Here is an 18,748-nt window from a genome sequence, read left to right as displayed (position 1 = left end):
ATAACTAAACTCACACATTACAATGTTGTGTAATTCAATATTAACAAATACGGTTCTGTTGATATTTTAAGTGTTTAGTCTAATTCATATTTTTAGTAACCTAGTGACTGACTTCAGGGTCACCAGTTTAACATTATAAAACATCAGATTTGTATTTCTCAATTTGTTGAAAATGGATTGTACAGTATTGATAATAAGACAATAAAACACAAGCTTGAGTAAGGAATGGATTATTTATTACACAGGCTCCGTATTAGCAGTTACCATCATAACATGTTAGTAAGTTAGTTAACATGGATTTGGCTTCAGAAACAGATGTATTTACTGTTTAATTTATTTGAGAAGAATCAGGATACAGTTTCATATTTGTCTGTTTCCTGACTGGGTGAATCAGTCGGCTGCATATGAACCCCAATTCTGCAGACTCTGCTGTGTAACAGAAGCAGGGCTTGTGATTGTCGATGCTTTACCCCGAGTTCTTCTCCGCTCTCCTTTAACAATTCAATTGATACATGTGAAGACATTCGTGTATCTCAATCACACTGAGAAACGCGTTCATAGTAACATTGATTTAATATAATGTTATTTTTCTGTGTAAATAAGCTTTTAAATTGGCCAAGCCTTCATTTTTCTTTAACAAGCAGAACGAGATCGCAACATATCAATAAGCGACTCATCTTAATTAAAACCATAATGAAAAATACAGTATTTTATGCTGGACACACTTTATTACAATCGTTCTGCGGGACTGTATTTAAAATGGAAAAGACTTACGATTTAAAAGCTCATTTAATTGTTTCATAGATAAATCCCCGTAAATTAAACCAATGTTACTATGAACACGTTCCTCAGTTGTAATTGAGATACACAAACGGCTTAACATGTATCAATTGAATTCTTAAAGGAGAGCAGAAAAGTCGGAGGAAACACCGAAAATCAGAAGCCCGAAAAGTTACTATCCCAGTTATATTATCAAGATATGTTACAGCACCTTGAAGAGACACGTTATACAGGTGCAGAGGTATCAGTGATACAGCACCTTGGAGAGACACGTTATACAGGTGCAGAGGTATCGGTGCTACAGCACCTTGGAGAGACACGTTATACAGGTGCAGAGGTATCAGCGCTACAGCACCTTGGAGAGACACGTTATACAGGTGCAGAGGTATCAGTGCTACAGCACCTTGGAGAGACATGTTATACAGGTGCAGAGGTATCAGCGCTACAGCACCTTGGAGAGACACGTTATACAGGTGCAGAGGTATCGGTGCTACAGCACCTTGGAGAGAAACGTTATACAGGTGCAGAGGTATCAGCGCTACAGCACATTGGAGAGGCACGTTATACAGGTGCAGAGGTATCGGTGCTACAGCACATTGGAGAGGCACGTTATACAGGTGCAGAGGTATCGGTGCTACAGCACATTGGAGAGGCACGTTATACAGGTGCAGAGGTATCAGTGTTACAGCACCTTGAAGAGACAAGTTATACAGGTGCAGAGGTGTCAGTGCTACAGCACCTTGGAGAGACACGTTATACAGGTGCGGAGGTATCAGTGCTACAGCACCTTGGAGAGACACGTTATACAGGTGCAGAGGTATCAGCGCTACAGCACCTTGGAGAGACACGTTATACAGGTGCAGAGGTATCAGAGCTACAGCACCTTGGAGAGGCACGTTATACAGGTGCAGAGGTATCAGTGCTACAGCACCTGGGAGAGGCACGTTATACAGGTGCAGAGGTATCAGCGCTACAGCACCTTGGAGAGACACGTTATACAGGTGCAGAGGTATCAGTGCTACAGCACCTTGGAGAGACACGTTATACAGGTGCAGAGGTATCAGTGCTACAAGTGTTAAATGCAAAAGTACTAATGTAGCCTGACTACCCCAGAGTGGAAACCCACTCAGGAAGTACGGGGGCAATTATCAACCTGCACAGGTTCTTTTATTTAGTACTGGAAGGGGTGCGTGACAACACAAGACAGGAAGAACAAGCAAACAGAATAAGTTTTAAAATGTTTATTTTGGGCAATTCAAAAAATACACAAAGCAACTAACATAATATTAAAACAATAAAATGATGTAGTCTAAAATCGGGAGCTTTTCATATTAAAATAAAATACAATAAAACAAATCAAAAACACCAAAGATAAAATATACAAAGCACTTTCACGAAGCACACACAATAAAGTCTGAAGCTTTGTATATGAAAACAAAATACAATAAAACAAACAGACCACCACTAAAATACAGGAATTGATTATACAAGAATACACTGATAAAAAAAGGATTACAAATCACTTATGTCCGTATCTAAAACGGATGCGATCTCTCTACCATGTGGACGATTTAGTACAGCGACAATGTTTAAAGCAAAGTCCAATCTCAGATGCAAGCGGTTTCCATGAGAAGGAGATATGGAGGACTGGAACGTCGACGCAGTCTAGAAGTCCTGGTAGTTTTGTCCGTTTCCAAAAAATCAGGAGACCAACAGCAGCAGCATCAGTATTTGTGTATCGCTCACACATTAAAACAAGCCCGAGAACAACACCAGCCTTAAAATCAAGAGAACAACAGCAGCAGCATCAGTATTTGTGTATCGCTCTCACATTAAAACAAGCCCCAGAACAACACCAGCCTTAAAATCAGGAGACCAGCAGCAGCTGTATCTGTGTATCGCTGCTGCTGTATTCACGAGTCTGGCTGTTAAAGACATCCCAGATAATCAACAGATGTAGATCCTTAGCAAGCAGCTGGTTAATAATCGGGGAATGATTAGCGGTGACAAAAGTGAAACTACACAAAATACTACAAGTGAATAATCAAAAGAATACGTGAATAAACGTGTCCTCTACATAACATAATTAATTAAAACATACAAATGCTCAAAAGAAAACGTGTTAAAATAAATAAGTGTGCAAACAATAAAGAAAACAACTATTACTAATAAAGAGCAGCTTTACACAGCACCTTGTAGAGACACGTTATACAGGTGCAGAGGTATCAGTGCTACAGCACCTTGTAGAGACACGTTATACAGGTGCAGAGGTATCAGTGCTACAGCACCTGGAGAGACACGTTATACAGGTGCAGAGGTATCAGTGCTACAGCACCTGGAGAGACACGTTATACAGGTGCAGAGGTATCAGCGCTACAGCACCTGGGAGAGACACGTTATACAGGTGCAGAGGTATCAGCGCTACAGCACCTTGGAGAGACACGTTATACAGGTGCGGAGGTATCAGTGCTACAGCACCTTGGAGAGACATGTTATACAGGTGCGGAGGTATCAGTGCTACAGCACCTTGGAGAGACACGTTATACAGGTGCAGAGGTATCAGCGCTACAGCACCTTGGAGAGACAAGTTATACAGGTGCAGAGGTATCAGAGCTACAGCACCTTGAAGAGACACGTTATACAGGTGCAGAGGTATCAGCGCTACAGCACCTTGGAGAGACACGTTATACAGGTGCAGAGGTATCAGCGCTACAGCACCTTGGAGAGACACATTATACAGGTGCAGAGGTATCAGTGCTACAGAACCTTGGAGAGACACGTTATACAGGTGCAGTTCCTTTCAACGGACAGCAGGTGGCCTTAATGTGGTAGATCCTGCCTTGCCTTCATTAGGCACGAGGGTTCTTGAGGATGTAAGCTCACATCACTAACTCTTGGGTTATGCGGTTGTGATGCGTCCCTCATTTGCTGCCGTTCCTTCTCCCTCGCGATGGCTCTGGTATACATTATCCCATACGTAATGTCATTGGTGGTCATCTTCGAATTGAAAGGGAACATTAGGCTACTTCTGTAACCCTGGTTCCCTGAAAGAGAAGACGACCACCAACCGTGAGGTCGCATCAGTTGCCCTCACGGTTTCAACAGAAAAAGAGAAATGGCTTCCTCAGGATGACAGTTTTAATCCCTCAGTGGGCGGGACTGAGTGCGTCATCCCAGGAAGGGGCCTATCGGCAGCTCTGATATAGAGAGCTCAGCGATACCTTCCCAATGGGCAGGCATAGCCTATACGTAATGTCAGTGGTGGTCGTCTTTCAGGGAACCAGGGTTACGGTAAGTAACCTAACGTTAGATGGTACAGCATTAACAAGATGCAATGCGTGATGCTGCACATGGCACTGAATAAAAATATATGTTTTTCATAAACTCATGTCTAGTTTATATAGATTATATTCGACAGTACTGTAATGTGTTTGTAATAAATATGTTAGTAATACCCTGTAGTATGTTAAACTTGCTTTAGGCTTGTTGCTCTATGTGGTTGAATTAAAGATGAGATCACTGATTCCAGTCTATTTGCCAGTGCTTTACTAATCATTTTTAAATCTGTGTTTAAGAGCGATAACGGACAGTAACTTGAACACAAAGAGGGATCTTTATTTGGTTTTAGCAAAAGAGATACGAGTGCTTGTCACACGGCTGGCTGAGTGGTGACGTCAGAACCAGGAAATGAATACACAGAGACAGGACAGATGAGGTGAAATGATGAAAGTGCTGTTGCACGGTTTATTATAAATAAAAGGTTTAAACAAACAGAAGACAGGACACGGCACTTGAGGCCAAAATAAAGAGACAAACAAAACGGATTAACACTAAACAAAACAGTGGACGGACAGACACACAAACACGGTGAGTCAAACAGTTATTATTATTATTTTTGTTATTGTTTATTTTACCTCCTTCTCCACACCCGTTCTCCACTCACCGAACACACAACCCCGAGTGAGTAAAACGTGCATCTATATATACTGTTGTGCCGGGATTCAATTACCAATTAATTATTCACTTGAATCCCAGCACGTGAATTAATTATGTGCAACCTCGTGCTCACATATTATATACTTTAAATGCACGTGAAGTGATGTGCCATCCTCGTGCCTAAATACAATTATACATTTTAAATAACTTGTGCTGCACACACCCATTTATATCCCGTGCAGCCATATCTACACACCAACATTAACACACCACACGCAACATACAACACAGAAATGCACACAGGGGCAGGGCACATTGCCACAGTGCTGTATTCATAGATTGTGGAATACTAGAGTTGGAGGCTATGACTGTTACCATTCTGAAAAACAAAGGGGATATAAGAGACCAGAAATGTTTAAAAAAACTCAGCTGGGTATCCATCAGTTCCTGGGGCTTCATTGTTTGGCATGCTGAAAAGTGCTTTACCATAATCTTCAGGTTATAGCGGGTTATCCAAAACATCGGCTTGCTGTTTGGATAGTTTAGGAAAATCAATATATCTTAAAAATGTGTAAATATATTCTTGATTATTTTCATGGTCTGGAGTATATAAATTACTGTAGAATATTTTAAACATTTCGATTATGTCCTTTTGATCATGAACCGTATCCCCTGTTTGATCTTTATAACTGGAATAAGCGATTTTTCTTTATTTCTTTTTTAAGCTGTTTTGATAATAACTGTCTTGTTTTATCACCAAATTCAAGATTCTTCTGCTTCAATCTTAACATTATTAATTTAGTTTGTTCAGAAATTATATTGAGTTCATATTTAACTTTTACAAGTTTTGTATGATTCTCTTCTGTAGGTGACTGAGAGAATAGAAGATTGTCTGTCTTATTTTTGAACTGCTCTTTTTTCTTATGGGAATAATACTTCCTCTTAAAACTACCTTAACAGTCTCACAGAGCAAGGTTGGTGAAATTTCTGGGGAGTCATTCAGTTCTAAAAAGGAGGCCCATTCTTTATGAAAAAAATAATCAAATTGCTTGTCCTTAAGTAGTGAGATATTTAAACGCCACTGAGAGGGAGAACATGAGGTAGTATTAAATGCTAGTCTAAAGCTAAAAGGGGCATGATCAGAGATAGTGATAGCTTCAATGTTGCGGTTAGAAATTCTAGGCAGAGTCTTTTGACCCTGTGACGGAGGCAGCTTTGTTACATGACAGACACAAAGGGTTCATGTTTCTTGTGCGATACCCGTGATCAAACTTGAACTAGAGGATCACAGAATACAGCTGTGTACTGAATATGAAAATCATTTATAACGTGTCATCTGGAAACCACAAAGTCACATGGACCATATATGGCAGCCACATGAGGTCACATTTTAACCAATGTGCATCCTTGGCATAAACAAAAGAGAAAGTGTGAAGAAAAAAAACAGTGTACTTACAGATGTTGTCGTCATCATAGTCATCGTCATCATCATCGTCATCATCATCATCGCCATCATCGTCGAAAACTGTAAGAGAAAAAACTAGAACTGCACTGAATGCTGAAAGCTGGTATCTCTCTGAAAAGCTGTACATTTTCACAGCGCTGCATGAACAGTGCTTCAGTGCCTCAAATATGTATGAAGGAAAACAAGCAGAGAATTCCAACATTTTTCAAAGAAAGAAAAGAAAACGACTTCCCTGTTGATGTGTAATAGTTTGTTAAGGGTGATTATACCAGCTCAGTGCAGGGTCAGTATTGCAGAGGGGCCTCATGTGCCCTCTGTGCTCCCGTGAGTCCTGTATAGAGGGCGGGGCTGCATAACTGAGGTGGGGTTAAGTTTTTTTGTAAGCCATTGTCATGGGCAAGCCTCCCTACTGCACAAGTGACTATTATGACTTGCTGTGACAGGGGAGATCTGTGCTGGCTGTCGGGCGCAGGCATGAGCTGCTGCGGGGGGCGGGGGGGGGGTTGGGGCAGAAAACCCTGTAGGACTCCACTTCTCAATCATGGTGTTGAGTTACAAATACCACGTTCCCATGAACCACGGAACTCGGGAATGTGCTCGAGTTGCCCCCAACCCACCTCCATTTCCATGTTTTTAAATTATGCGAGTTGGCTCCCAATTCTGTCTGATTTCAGGCTGGAAGGAAATGACATCACTAAATGTCAATCAAAAATGTTATAGGGGGCGGGAACATAATTATTCACCCGGGTTCGTGAACACCAAAAACAAGTAAGATGAGAGAGCCATTTTTACTGAATAAAAAGATTTGAAAATATTTATGATTATGTGGTGATATAGAGCAATGTATGGATATGTATTGCGTGAAACAAATGTGAAAGAATATTGAGATGGATTTATCTTTTAAACTGTTGAGATTTGGACTATAATTCCGTCTGCAGTGAATTCACGCCTTGACCTTAAACTGTTTCAGCTATACCGCAGGTGGCCATTCCTTGTACCTGATTTTATAGGTAACCCTTCAATAATCAATTTATCTTGACTAGTTAAGCACGTCATTTGTTCTATTAAGTAATTTAGAGATAATCTGAATGAAAACTTGAACACCCTGCAGCTCTCATGGACCAGAGCTGACCACTCCTGATTTTTTTTTTACACACTTGATGCTGCTAAATTGATCAAAAACTTGCATTCTTCAGAAATGGCTGATTTAAAGGTTACCTATAAAACCTGCTGGACTGTGGCTCTCCAGGACCAGAGTTGGCCACCCCTGAGCTAGACTGACAAGGGCAGTGAAACATTGAGCAGGCAGTGTTATGTAAATAAAGATATGAAGTCAATACCTCAGATGGTCTCTCAGATTTGAGTCTTTCACTCTGTGACGGAGGCAGCTTTGTTACATGACAGCCACAAAGGGTTCATGTTTCTTGTGCGATACCCGTGATCAAACTTGAATTAGAGGATGACAGAATACAGATGTGTACTTAATATAATAATAAGAGTCTTTATTTTTATATAGCGCCTTTCATAGTGGACCACCATCATAAAGCGCTTTACAAGCTACTGTATGAGACTAGGATGTGTGAACTATGCATCAGCTGTAGGGTGTCACTTGCAACATTATTATTATTATTATTATTATTATTATTATTATTATTATTATTTGTTTATTTAGCAGACACCTTTATCCAAGGCGACTTACAGAGAATAAAGTGTGTGAACTATGCATCAGTTGCAGAGTCACTTACAATTACGTCTCACCCGAAAGATGGAGCACAAGGAGGTTAAGTGACTTGCTCAGAGTTACACAGTGAGTCAAAGGCTGAGCTGGGACTTGATCCGGGGACCTCCTGGTTACAAGCCTGTTTCTTTAATCACCCTATAATGAAGATCATTTGTTACGTGTCATCTGGAAACCACCGCATGGACCTCTCAGAACTACATTTCCCATCATCCTCCTGCTCACATACTGTATGTAACTGAGATGGATTTACCAGTGAGCAGGAGGATGCCCTGAGATTACTACAGAAGTTCCACAGCTGAAAACATTGAAAACCTCACTGCAACAGAACATAAAGAAAGTTCACTTCATCTTCTTCCTGTCAAACGAGCAACCACAAATGAAAATGTTACACAAAAAGGTTTAAACTTAAATGTTTTATTGTTAAGCTAACAATTTTATTTACAGTGGAACTACTTTCTCACTCAGTGGAAGTTTACACAAATAAAACATTATGAAAAAAGTCTTCATTATGTACCAACAACACCCTCACAGACCCATTTAATAGCAATAATACCCTCCAGGGTCTGTGTGTTATCATGAGGTATCACCTTCTTGGGCGGTTGATGGACTCGACTTGGTCTCATGCCTCCCAAGGTGTGGTGATATCTCATGATAACACACACCCTATCATGTATTGTTGCTTAATTACTCCATACCGCTGTGTGGCAGGGTGGAGACTGCCCCTGTAAATATTGTGTTTAATGATTGTAAGTAGAAATGTGTAACCTTTGTAAAAACAAGGTGTGTGCTGGATGGTAGGGCTGGGAGGTTAGACCGCCCCGCTGGCCCAAATGAAACTGAATGTGCAGCAGGTGGCCACGTGTTAGTTGTATGATAATCATTTAACACTGGTCACCTGTCTTTAAAAAGAGGCTGAAAAGTCAGTTTCTTTGTTCTGTGCTGTTTGTGTGTTTGGTGCTTTGTCTGCATAGCCTAGAGGTGAAGGAGGAGAACCCTCACGACTGCTTGTGGAACCAGGGTGAGCTTCAGCACGATCCCTGCGTGTTTAACTGGGATCGTGGACTTTATGGTTCCTGGTGCGAGACCTCCCTGTGGCTACCGTTTATATCTGAGCTGTGTTTTGTATTTGTGTAATTTGTGTGATTGTATATATCCTTCTGCACAATATCATTGCTGGTACCCTAGTGGTGGCAAATGCCTGCCTTTAATAAAATATTAATTCATATTAATAAAGCCTGGATGCCTAAGCAGCGTTTCAAATCCAAACCCTCTGTGTCTCACAATCTCTCCGCGGATACACACACTATAACAGTACACCTCTGTTACAAGCGGTTTTCATGTCACACTGTGTAACAGGGCGAGGAGCGCTGTACAGTGTTCTGTTTGTTTATTTTTAGAACAGGTTTTCCCCCCTCCGGCCCTGTGTTATTTTGTATTTGTACATTATTTTTATTTATTATTATTATTATTTATTTCTTAGCAGACGCCCTTATCCAGGGCGACTTACAATTGTTACAAGATATCACATTATTTTTACATACAATTACATTATTTTTTTTTTACATACAATTCCCCATTTATACAGTTGGGTTTTTACTGGAGCAATCTAGGTAAAGTACCTTGCTTAAGGGTACAGCAGCAGTGTCCCCCATCAGGGATTGAACCCGCAACCCTCCGGTCAAGAGTCCAGAGCCCTAACCACTACTCCACACTGCTGCCCTATTATGATTTAGTTATTGTTGTGTTATTGCTTGTTTATAATTTATTTATGTTTGTAAATGACGGTGAAAGCCGTGTGTTTTGGTGTATGATTTATTTGTTGTTGTTGTAGTATTATCATTATGTGTAAATATGATGGCAAGAGCCATGCGCCGTGTTTGTTATTGTTTTGTTTATTTTTAAACGTGTTCTGGCAGAGGCGAGATGGGTGCTCGTCCTCTGCCAGGAATAAATTAAAAACCTCATGCAGAAGGTAGCCATCTCCTGAATTAAGTGATTAATTTGTTGCTAATCAGGAGATGGTCACCTGCATAAAACCCTGCAGCTCTCTGCACTCGAGTGGTGGGTGTTAGGAGTGAGAGCGAGAGAAATAAGAGAAATGAAACTTAAAAAATTCAAACGTATAGGAACAGTGAAGGCGATAGCCCAGCCTGACCTATTCCCTTTGTATTTTTGTGTTCGTGATTTGGTTTTGTTTATTTTAGCTCTGTGAGCAAGTTTCTTTTTGTTTAAACCTTTTATTTAGTTTTTGTATTCTTTAAGTAAAACGGCACAAGCGCCTTTAACTGCAGTACTGGTGTCAGTTGTATTTACGTTCCTGCTTCTGACCAGATGTCACCGCCCAGCCACACTGCTAAAATCTTCTCGATCAACCAATGAGCATTGACACATTGAAATGGGCAGAGATTTGTGACTCATGCCAAAGTGAAATCTGATCAGAATGAAAGCTCGCCAAAAATCAACATGCAGTGATTATACTCATAATCACTGCATGTTGATTATATACCTGTAAAAAATATATACATGTAAAAATAATGTGTAAAAATTAATGTAATTGTATGTAAAAATAATGTGATATCTTGTAACAATTGTAAGTCACCCTGGATACCGTCTGCTACGAAATTAATAATAATAATAATAATAATAATAATAATAATAATAATAATAATAATAAAATATACAATGCCTTCTATTAATAAAGCTGAGCCTGTCATATCTGATCCTGTAAGACATGATCCCCTCTATTAATACAGAGCCTGTCATATCTGATCCTGTAAGATACGATCCCCTCTATTAATACAGAGTCTGCCATATCTGATCTAGTAAGATACAATGCCCTCTATTAATACAGAGCCTGTTATATCTGATCCTGTAAGACATGATCCCCTCTATTAATACAGAGACTGTCATATCTGATCCTGTAAGATACGATCCCCTCTATTAATACAGAGCCTGCCATATCTGATCCTGTAAGATACGATGCCCTCTGTTAATACAGAGCCTGTCATATCTGATCCTGTAAGATACGATGCCCTCTATTAACCGATGGACCTCTGTCATGCGTAATTTACAAAGGCTGCTACCAACTGAATGGCACTGATGGAAACTGATCAATGCATATTTGATTATTTGTCTAAAACAGTAAACTCAGCTCTCGCAGGACAGAATGGATTCCACTGCAGATAAAAAGAAAGTGGTGCGTTTGTGAATTCAGTTTCACTTTTTACAAGCTGTCATGTAACTACTCAGTGTAACCATGTTAAATACAAGCAAGCAAGAGATTCATATCATTACTGTACTGTTAAAAAGGTGAAACAGGATGTGTTGCCGCCCTGCAAAGCCAGATTGTGTTTGTGATCGCTTTCTTGTTGTTTCTGTCTCGGGTTAACACGCATGTCTGATTACTTTGGCATAAGAATTGACTGAGAAAGCACAGTAAGTGATTTTTGGAATTTTGTAAATTGTCAAATAATGTTTTGTAGCGTGCACAGGGGTAGGGGTCAGGGCTGGTAGGTGACGCAATCTGAAAAGACATAAGCCCGATAGACACTTCTTGCAAAGGAGCCGGCTCTTTCGTACAGCGGTATATCAGGCTTATGTCTTCGTGTGTGATTATGTCACCTGCCAGCCCCGCTGCTGCCTTCCCCCGTGCACGGTACACTCTCCCCTGCCAGCCCCGCTGCTGCCTTCCGCCGTGCACGCTACACTCTCCCCTGCCAGCCTCGCTGCTGCCTTCCCCTGTGCACGCTACACTCTCCCATGCCAGCCCCGCTGCTGCCTTCCCCCGTGCACGCTACACTCTCCCCTGCCAGCCCCGCTGCTGCCTTCCCCCGTGCACGCTACGCTCTCCCCTGCCAGCCCCGCTGCTGCCTTCCCCGTGCACGCTACACTCTCCCCTGCCAGCCTCGCTGCTGCCTTCCCCCGTGCACGCTACACTCTCCCTTGCCAGAAGGCTGCTGCCACCCCCTGTGCACGCTACACTCTCCTCTGCCAACCTCAAGTCCAAGTGTAACGAACCGTGGTTTCCACAGGCAGGAGTTTCTCACAGGGCGAGGCAATCCACACACAGGCAGAGGGCGGGCGCGAACCCAGGACCTCTCGCTCTGAAGCATAGCGCTGAACCGACTATTTTGTACAGCGCTATCGGCACTATGCTTTAGTTAAAACAATCTTTGAATCCTTGGCTAGGGAACGAACATTCGAACTTTCAGACACAGCCTTAAAAAAGGTATAAGACTAACTTGTCATGACAAATTGCTACAGAGAAGAGTGATGATAGAAGATATTTGTGAAATTTAAAAAAAAAATAACTAACCACTGACCTGTGGCTTGTGCAGGTGGTCTTGTTGTCTTGACTTTGCTGGTTGTGTCACTGCTCACAGAATACCCCAACTTCCCTTCCACTGTGTATCTAAATTCATACTCTGTGTTCGGTTTCAATCCTGATACAGTGAGGGTCTCTGTTTTATAAGTGCTGGACTGAATTGCCCATTCCTTCTGATTAATGCACTTATACTCCAGATGGTATTTTAGTTTCTGATCAGCATCACTACTGGGAGGCACCACCTTCAGAGTCGCACTGTCATGGGTGACATCACAGACCTCAGGGACGTCAGGTTTTGCTGGGATCTTGAAATGTATGTATTTCGATGCTCCATTTTCATGCAGGAGAATGCAGGCTCCAGGAAACTCCTGGTCTTCCTTAGAAGCTATGAAGAATTTTGTTTTCTTATTCTCCCTGTTGATGTTCACTAACTCCTGGAATACCTTCAAATACATTTTTATCTTCAGTTTAGTCTCGTTACTCACCCATTGCTTGCTCTCTTGATGGACATATTTACTAGGATTTGAACTTTGAGTGTTCTTACTCGCTTGGGTTTCAAGGTAGTTATTTAGATCTTCCAGATATGGTTCTGGCTCGTGCAGTGAGGTGAAGGTAAAGCAAACAATATTTTCAGTCTCATTGTTTAATTCTTCCTGGTCTAGCTCATTCATAGAAGATACAGATTTTATGTCTGTTAAATTAGTAAGGCAACCCCCCACGGTATTGATTTCTCTTTTTTTGATGTTCAGCCAAGCATGTTGTTCTTTAAAGTTAAAAGGGGACTCTTCGTGATTGTTTAAAATCTTTCTGAGTGACTCTTCCTTTTGCACACCTCCGCGGATGGAAGGCAGCACAGTGGAGAGTTTGCTCATGAAATTCAGCTTGTACTGATTGCCACTTTGTTTCAGTTTTTTAATCTTCTCATTGACTTCAGGAAACGTTTGGGTAACAATGTCTTTTATCATGTCGTTGCTTTGCATTTCAATTGTATTAAATTGCTCTAAGACAGTTTGCGCAGATGTTACCAAGTAGTCACTTATGTTCCTTTCCAGCCTGGCAGCCCTGGAGTCCAGCTTGATTAACGGGTACAGCCAGACCTTCACAGGCACTGTGTTCTCTCCTTTGTCCCCGAGCAATTCTGGAAGAGTTGAGTAGGCTTTCACAGCATCTTGGTAAGTTGATGGGTTAGATTTGAGATGAAAATCTCCATGAAATGTACATTCCAATTTTTCAACTTCATCTTTTTCTGTTTCCTTCAAGTCAGTAGAGCCTTGACCTATGATTTTAATTGTAGGTATTTTACTTATTGCAAGCTCCATTTTTCTGTGGATTTCCTGTTTCTTCTCCTCTGAAGATACCTGCTGGTCGAATACGAAATACGCTTGAGCTCCGTACAGCACAGCGGTGACCACGTGAGTCGCTGTCTTGTCTTCAAACACGCTGGGGTGAGACACTTTCTCTTTGGCCAGGTGATTCATGGTCAGATTCTCAAATCGTGTCGTTGTGTAGTACCGCAGAGTGATTCGGGATTGTCTTGTTGATTTCTGTTTGTCGTCGAAGTACTTTGCAGCTCCACCCACTTTAACCAAACCAACCAGGAGACTCGCCTTCAGGGAAGTGTCCACTTTCAAAGCAGAAGCCTTCTCTTCAATGGAATCCGAGGTGCTCACACTGAACTCGGTTATCGGCTGGTTTTCTTTATTTATGCTGCCTTTTAGTTCTTCTAGGTTCCACAAAGTAATTCCTGCCATGCAATGAAGATACACAACTTAATACATTCATCTCAAGGCAAAGTTTACTTCAGGCTTTAAATAACTTTATCAAAACCACATTAATGTTCCAAAACTGAGCAGTGTGTGTGTGTATATTATATAAATTAGTTACGAATATTAGCAGATCTCGAAATAAACATGATACCTCTTTATTGCAGACATTTACTGGTAAATCTCAAGAATAACCAAGTGACTTTACCAATAAAGCTTCAGGAAATCATAAGATTAACTGGTAAATCCAGCAATCTATTTCTACCAGACATTCCTTACTTGGTAAATGTTGACAGTTTCCAGAAAAACGTAAGATTTTACAGATTTGAACTTTTACTGTACATGCAAACTGTTCAGATGCAGAGTGGCTGATTACCCTGCGGGAGCTCCCTATTGAATCTCTCCTGTTCCTGCGCTTCACACTGGTGCGCTGTCTCACTCGTGTGGGCTGAATAAGTGCAAGCAAGGGTCAGCAGTCACCTGGAATGAGGCGATCCTTCAGGCAGTCATACAGCATTCCCAGCTGGAAGGGTCGTCCGAGAGCTGCCATCTCCAGCGTCTCATCCCCTGCATTAGCCATGCTTTATCTGAAGAAGAGGCCCTACAAAACAAGTGTGACACATCTGATCAGTAGCTTCCATCTTCAAGTGTAGTGCAGTGTTGAGAAAGTGAAATTACAAGACTGCAGCTTTGAAAATGATAAATATACAGAATGGAAATCAATGTGCATTTTATTATGGATACATTACACTGTGTAACAATTTTTTTTTTTTTTTGTTCCTGGGTAGTAAGTGTTATTTCCTAATTGCTTATGCCTCAAAAGTATAGAAAATGGCTATTATTCCCCACAAACTTTGCTTTTGTGACCAGGACAGTGATATTTTGAAATTTACCTATTTTCCAGAACATTCCAGATAGATTCAGTGCTGAGTAAACTTGGAGTAACTTCGAGAACTTTCTAGAACTTTCCAGTAATATGAATAGTAGTATAAATACAGGGGCCTTAAGCCCACCAGTTCAGTTTAGTTCCAGCTGCCTAAGTGGATACATATCTGCATTTTTCTGAGATGGCATCAAGGTCATAGGAGACTTAAAAATGGTGGCATTCCTGATGGGTCTCCAAGGCGGTTTTAGCAAGTTTCCCTGCTATCTTTGCCTTTGGGACAGCAGGGACACCAAGGCGCACAACCACAAGCGGGACTGGCCACAGCGGACCAAGTTCTCTGTGGGGAGGAACAACGTCAAGTGGGAGCCACTGGTGGACCCACGGAAGGTGCTGATGCCACCACTGCACATCAAATTGGGCCTTATGAAACAATTTGTCAGAGCTCTAGATAAGGAGTCGGCAGCCTTCAAGTACCTTCAAGACTTCTTCCCTAAGCTGTCTGAGGCAAAGGTCAAAGCCGGTGTCTTCATCGGACCACAGATAAAGAAGATCCTGGAGTGCAATGAATTCCCCAAGAAGCTCACTAGTAAGGAGAAAGCGGCTTGGAACAGCTTTGTCGCAGTGGTTCGGGGCTTCCTGGGCAATCACAAGGCCGAAAACTATGTGGAGCTGGTTGAGACTCTGTGAAGAACTACGGCACAATGGACTGTAGGATGTCCCTCAAAGTCCATATCCTTGATGCTCATCTTGATAAATTCAAGGAGAACATGGGAGCGTACTCGGAGGAGCAAGGCGAGCGCTTCCACCAGGATATACTGGACTTTGAATGCCGCTACCAAGGACAGTATAACAAGAACATGATGGGAGACTACATTTGGGGGCTGATTCGTGAAAGTGATTTACAGTATAATCGTAAATCTCGAAAAACTACTCACTTCTAAATCTTTTGTAGTCATTTTTGTATTACTTTAGTATAAATACATGTTAATTTGGATTCATATGTTGTTTTTTTCTGACTTTATGTGAACGAAAAGACACAAATTCGCCCGTTTTCTCATTGGAAATAGGTAAATTTCAAAATATCACTGTCCTGGTCACAAAAGCAAAGTTTGTGGGGAATAATAGCCATTTTCTATACTTTTGAGGCATAAGCAATTAGGAAATAACACTTACTACCAGGAACACAAATTGTGTTACATAGTGTTATCATCATGGCTGTAACTAACTATGAGGAAACCAAGGTCGTGTCCTCGGTTGTTTTTAATGCTGATGCTCATGTACAAATTCTGGTAAAGTGCAAAAGACTCCTTCGTTTTCTCTGTCGGTTTGCTGTGTAACATAGATTTAGAGGTTGAATAGTAAAGACCAAGCAGTCATATAAATACTGCAGGTAGAGCTTGAAACCCAAGTGTGACCTGGTAGAATGTGAGCTCTGGTTATGGCCTTGATTATCATGTATAGTTAGGGTTAAGCAGTCACTTTAATGTTAAACCTCATTGTTTGTACTTTAATAACTTTTGACCCCATTCAAGAGACAGACCCCGTTCAGTCTCTTGACGTGACCCATTTCGTTACGCTTGGATTCCGAGATCCGGATAGTGAAAAAAAAGTTACACACAGACCACACAGACCAGAACACACGGGCAAACGCAGTGAAGAACTTCCTCGAGGGAGCAGTGACGATGCCATGGGAAATCAACCCCCCCACCCATAATCATAGAACACAGACCAGAACACACGGGCAACCGCAGTGAAGAGCTTCCTCGAGGGAGCAGTGATGACGCCATGGGAAATCAACCCCCCCAACTCCCCCCCTCCCATTAATCATAGAACACAGACCAGAACACACGGGCAACCGCAGTGAAGAACTTCCTCGAGGGAGCAGTGACGATGCCATGGGAAATCAACCCCCCCCCCCCCACCTCCCCCCCTGTGGCGGTGTGTCCCGCCCCTATTATTATTATTTGTATTATTGTTTGCGGCGCGGATAACAGCGCCGCGTATTTCTTATTATTTATATTTAAAAATCTCGTGAGGATACATGACTGATCAGCTACTGATTATGTAACTAGCTAACAGTCATGCATCCTTACCAAACGCGTGCAGACACTGGCCGAGGGGTAATAAGATAATTAACAACTAGTTAACCCCTCGGCCAGAGTATAAGAACCTGCAGCTGTCCGTTCTGCGAGGTTGGAGTGTAGAGAGGAGAGTACGGGAGAGCGGAGAGAGAGAGTGAGGAGATAAAGAATAATTGCTATATTTAAAAATATACTTGTTTCTATTTGTTTGGCCATCGCACCTTTTTGTTTTGTGTTTTGTTGTTTGTTTAAATCTTTTGTTTTGTTTTGTTTGTTAATAAATAAGCTGAGTGCAGTAGCATTCAGCTTCACCCGCCCATCCATTGTTTTGGTTTCAGTTACTTCCTGGTCCGTGACATCACCACACCTCACCACTGCGAGCCATCCTGTCACACCCCCCATAATCATAGAACACAGACCAGAACACACGGGCAACCGCAGTGAAGAACTTCCTCGAGGGAGCAGTGACGATGCCATGGGAAATCAACCCCCCCATAATCATAGAACACAGACCAGAACACACGGGCAACCGCAGTGAAGAGCTTCCTCGAGGGAGCAGTGATGATGCCATGGGAAATCAACCCCCCCAACTCCCCCCCTCCCATTAATCATAGAACACAGACCACAACACACGGGCAACCGCAGTGAAGAGCTTCCTTGAGGGAGCAGTGACGATGCCATGGGAAATCAACCCCCCCATAATCATAGAACACAGACCAGAACACACGGGCAACCGCAGTGAAGAGCTTCCTCGAGGGAGCAGTGATGATGCCATGGGAAATCAACCCCCCCAACTCCCCCCCTCCCATTAATCATAGAACACAGACCACAACACACGGGCAACCGCAGTGAAGAGCTTCCTTGAGGGAGCAGTGACGATGCCATGGGAAATCAACCCCCCCATAATCATAGAACACAGACCAGAACACACGGGCAACCGCAGTGAAGAGCTTCCTTGAGGGAGCAGTGACGATGCCATGGGAAATCAACCCCCCCATAATCATAGAACACAGACCAGAACACACGGGCAACCGCAGTGAAGAGCTTCCTTGAGGGAGCAGTGACGATGCCATGGGAAATCAACCCCCCCATAATCATAGAACACAGACCAGAACACACGGGCAACCGCAGTGAAGAGCTTCCTCGAGGGAGCAGTGATGATGCCATGGGAAATCAACCCCCCCAACTCCCCCCCTCCCATTAATCATAGAACACAGACCAGAACACACGGGCAACCGCAGTGAAGAGCTTCCTCGAGGGAGCAGTGACGATGCCATGGGAAATCAACCCCCCCATAATCATAGAACACAGACCAGAACACACAGGCAACCGCAGTGAAGAGCTTCCTCGAGGGAGCAGTGATGATGCCATGGGAAATCAACCCCCCCCATAATCATAGAACACAGACCAGAACACATGGGCAACCGCAGTGAAGAGCTTCCTCGAGGGAGCAGTGATGATGCCATGGGAAATCAACCCCCCCATAATCATAGAACACAGACCAGAACACACGGGCAACCGCAGTGAAGAGCTTCCTTGAGGGAGCAGTGACGATGCCATGGGAAATCAACCCCCCCATAATCATAGAACACAGACCAGAACACACGGGCAACCGCAGTGAAGAGCTTCCTTGAGGGAGCAGTGACGATGCCATGGGAAATCAACCCCCCCATAATCATAGAACACAGACCAGAACACACGGGCAACCGCAGTGAAGAGCTTCCTCGAGGGAGCAGTGACGATGCCATGGGAAATCAACCCCCCCATAATCA

The 18,748-nt window shown here is 42.5% G+C and overlaps 2 protein-coding genes across 2 annotated transcripts in view; one reads left to right on the top strand and one right to left on the bottom strand.

The window, feature by feature from the left end:
* LOC117965704 (E3 ubiquitin/ISG15 ligase TRIM25-like) overlaps positions 1–18,748 on the top strand; it is a 300,687-nt gene that overhangs the window by 100,507 nt on the left and 181,432 nt on the right. The window lies entirely within an intron of this gene.
* LOC117432770 (neoverrucotoxin subunit alpha-like) overlaps positions 1,793–18,748 on the bottom strand; it is an 18,199-nt gene continuing 1,243 nt past the window's right edge. Inside the window, exons 2-5 of the mRNA XM_059016292.1 lie at positions 14,490–14,610; positions 12,245–13,990; positions 6,173–6,241; positions 1,793–2,557 (exon numbers count right to left, since the gene is read on the bottom strand). Of these exons, the coding sequence (XP_058872275.1) occupies positions 2,523–2,557; positions 6,173–6,241; positions 12,245–13,990; positions 14,490–14,589 (1,950 nt within the window). The 5' untranslated portion in view covers positions 14,590–14,610 and the 3' untranslated portion in view covers positions 1,793–2,522. The remainder of the gene's footprint in view (positions 2,558–6,172; positions 6,242–12,244; positions 13,991–14,489; positions 14,611–18,748) is intronic.

Source organism: Acipenser ruthenus, chromosome 52 (genome assembly GCF_902713425.1).
Source record: "Acipenser ruthenus chromosome 52, fAciRut3.2 maternal haplotype, whole genome shotgun sequence".
NCBI classification, from domain to species: Eukaryota; Metazoa; Chordata; class Actinopteri; order Acipenseriformes; family Acipenseridae; genus Acipenser; species Acipenser ruthenus.
This window is presented reverse-complemented; position numbering and strand designations above follow the sequence as displayed.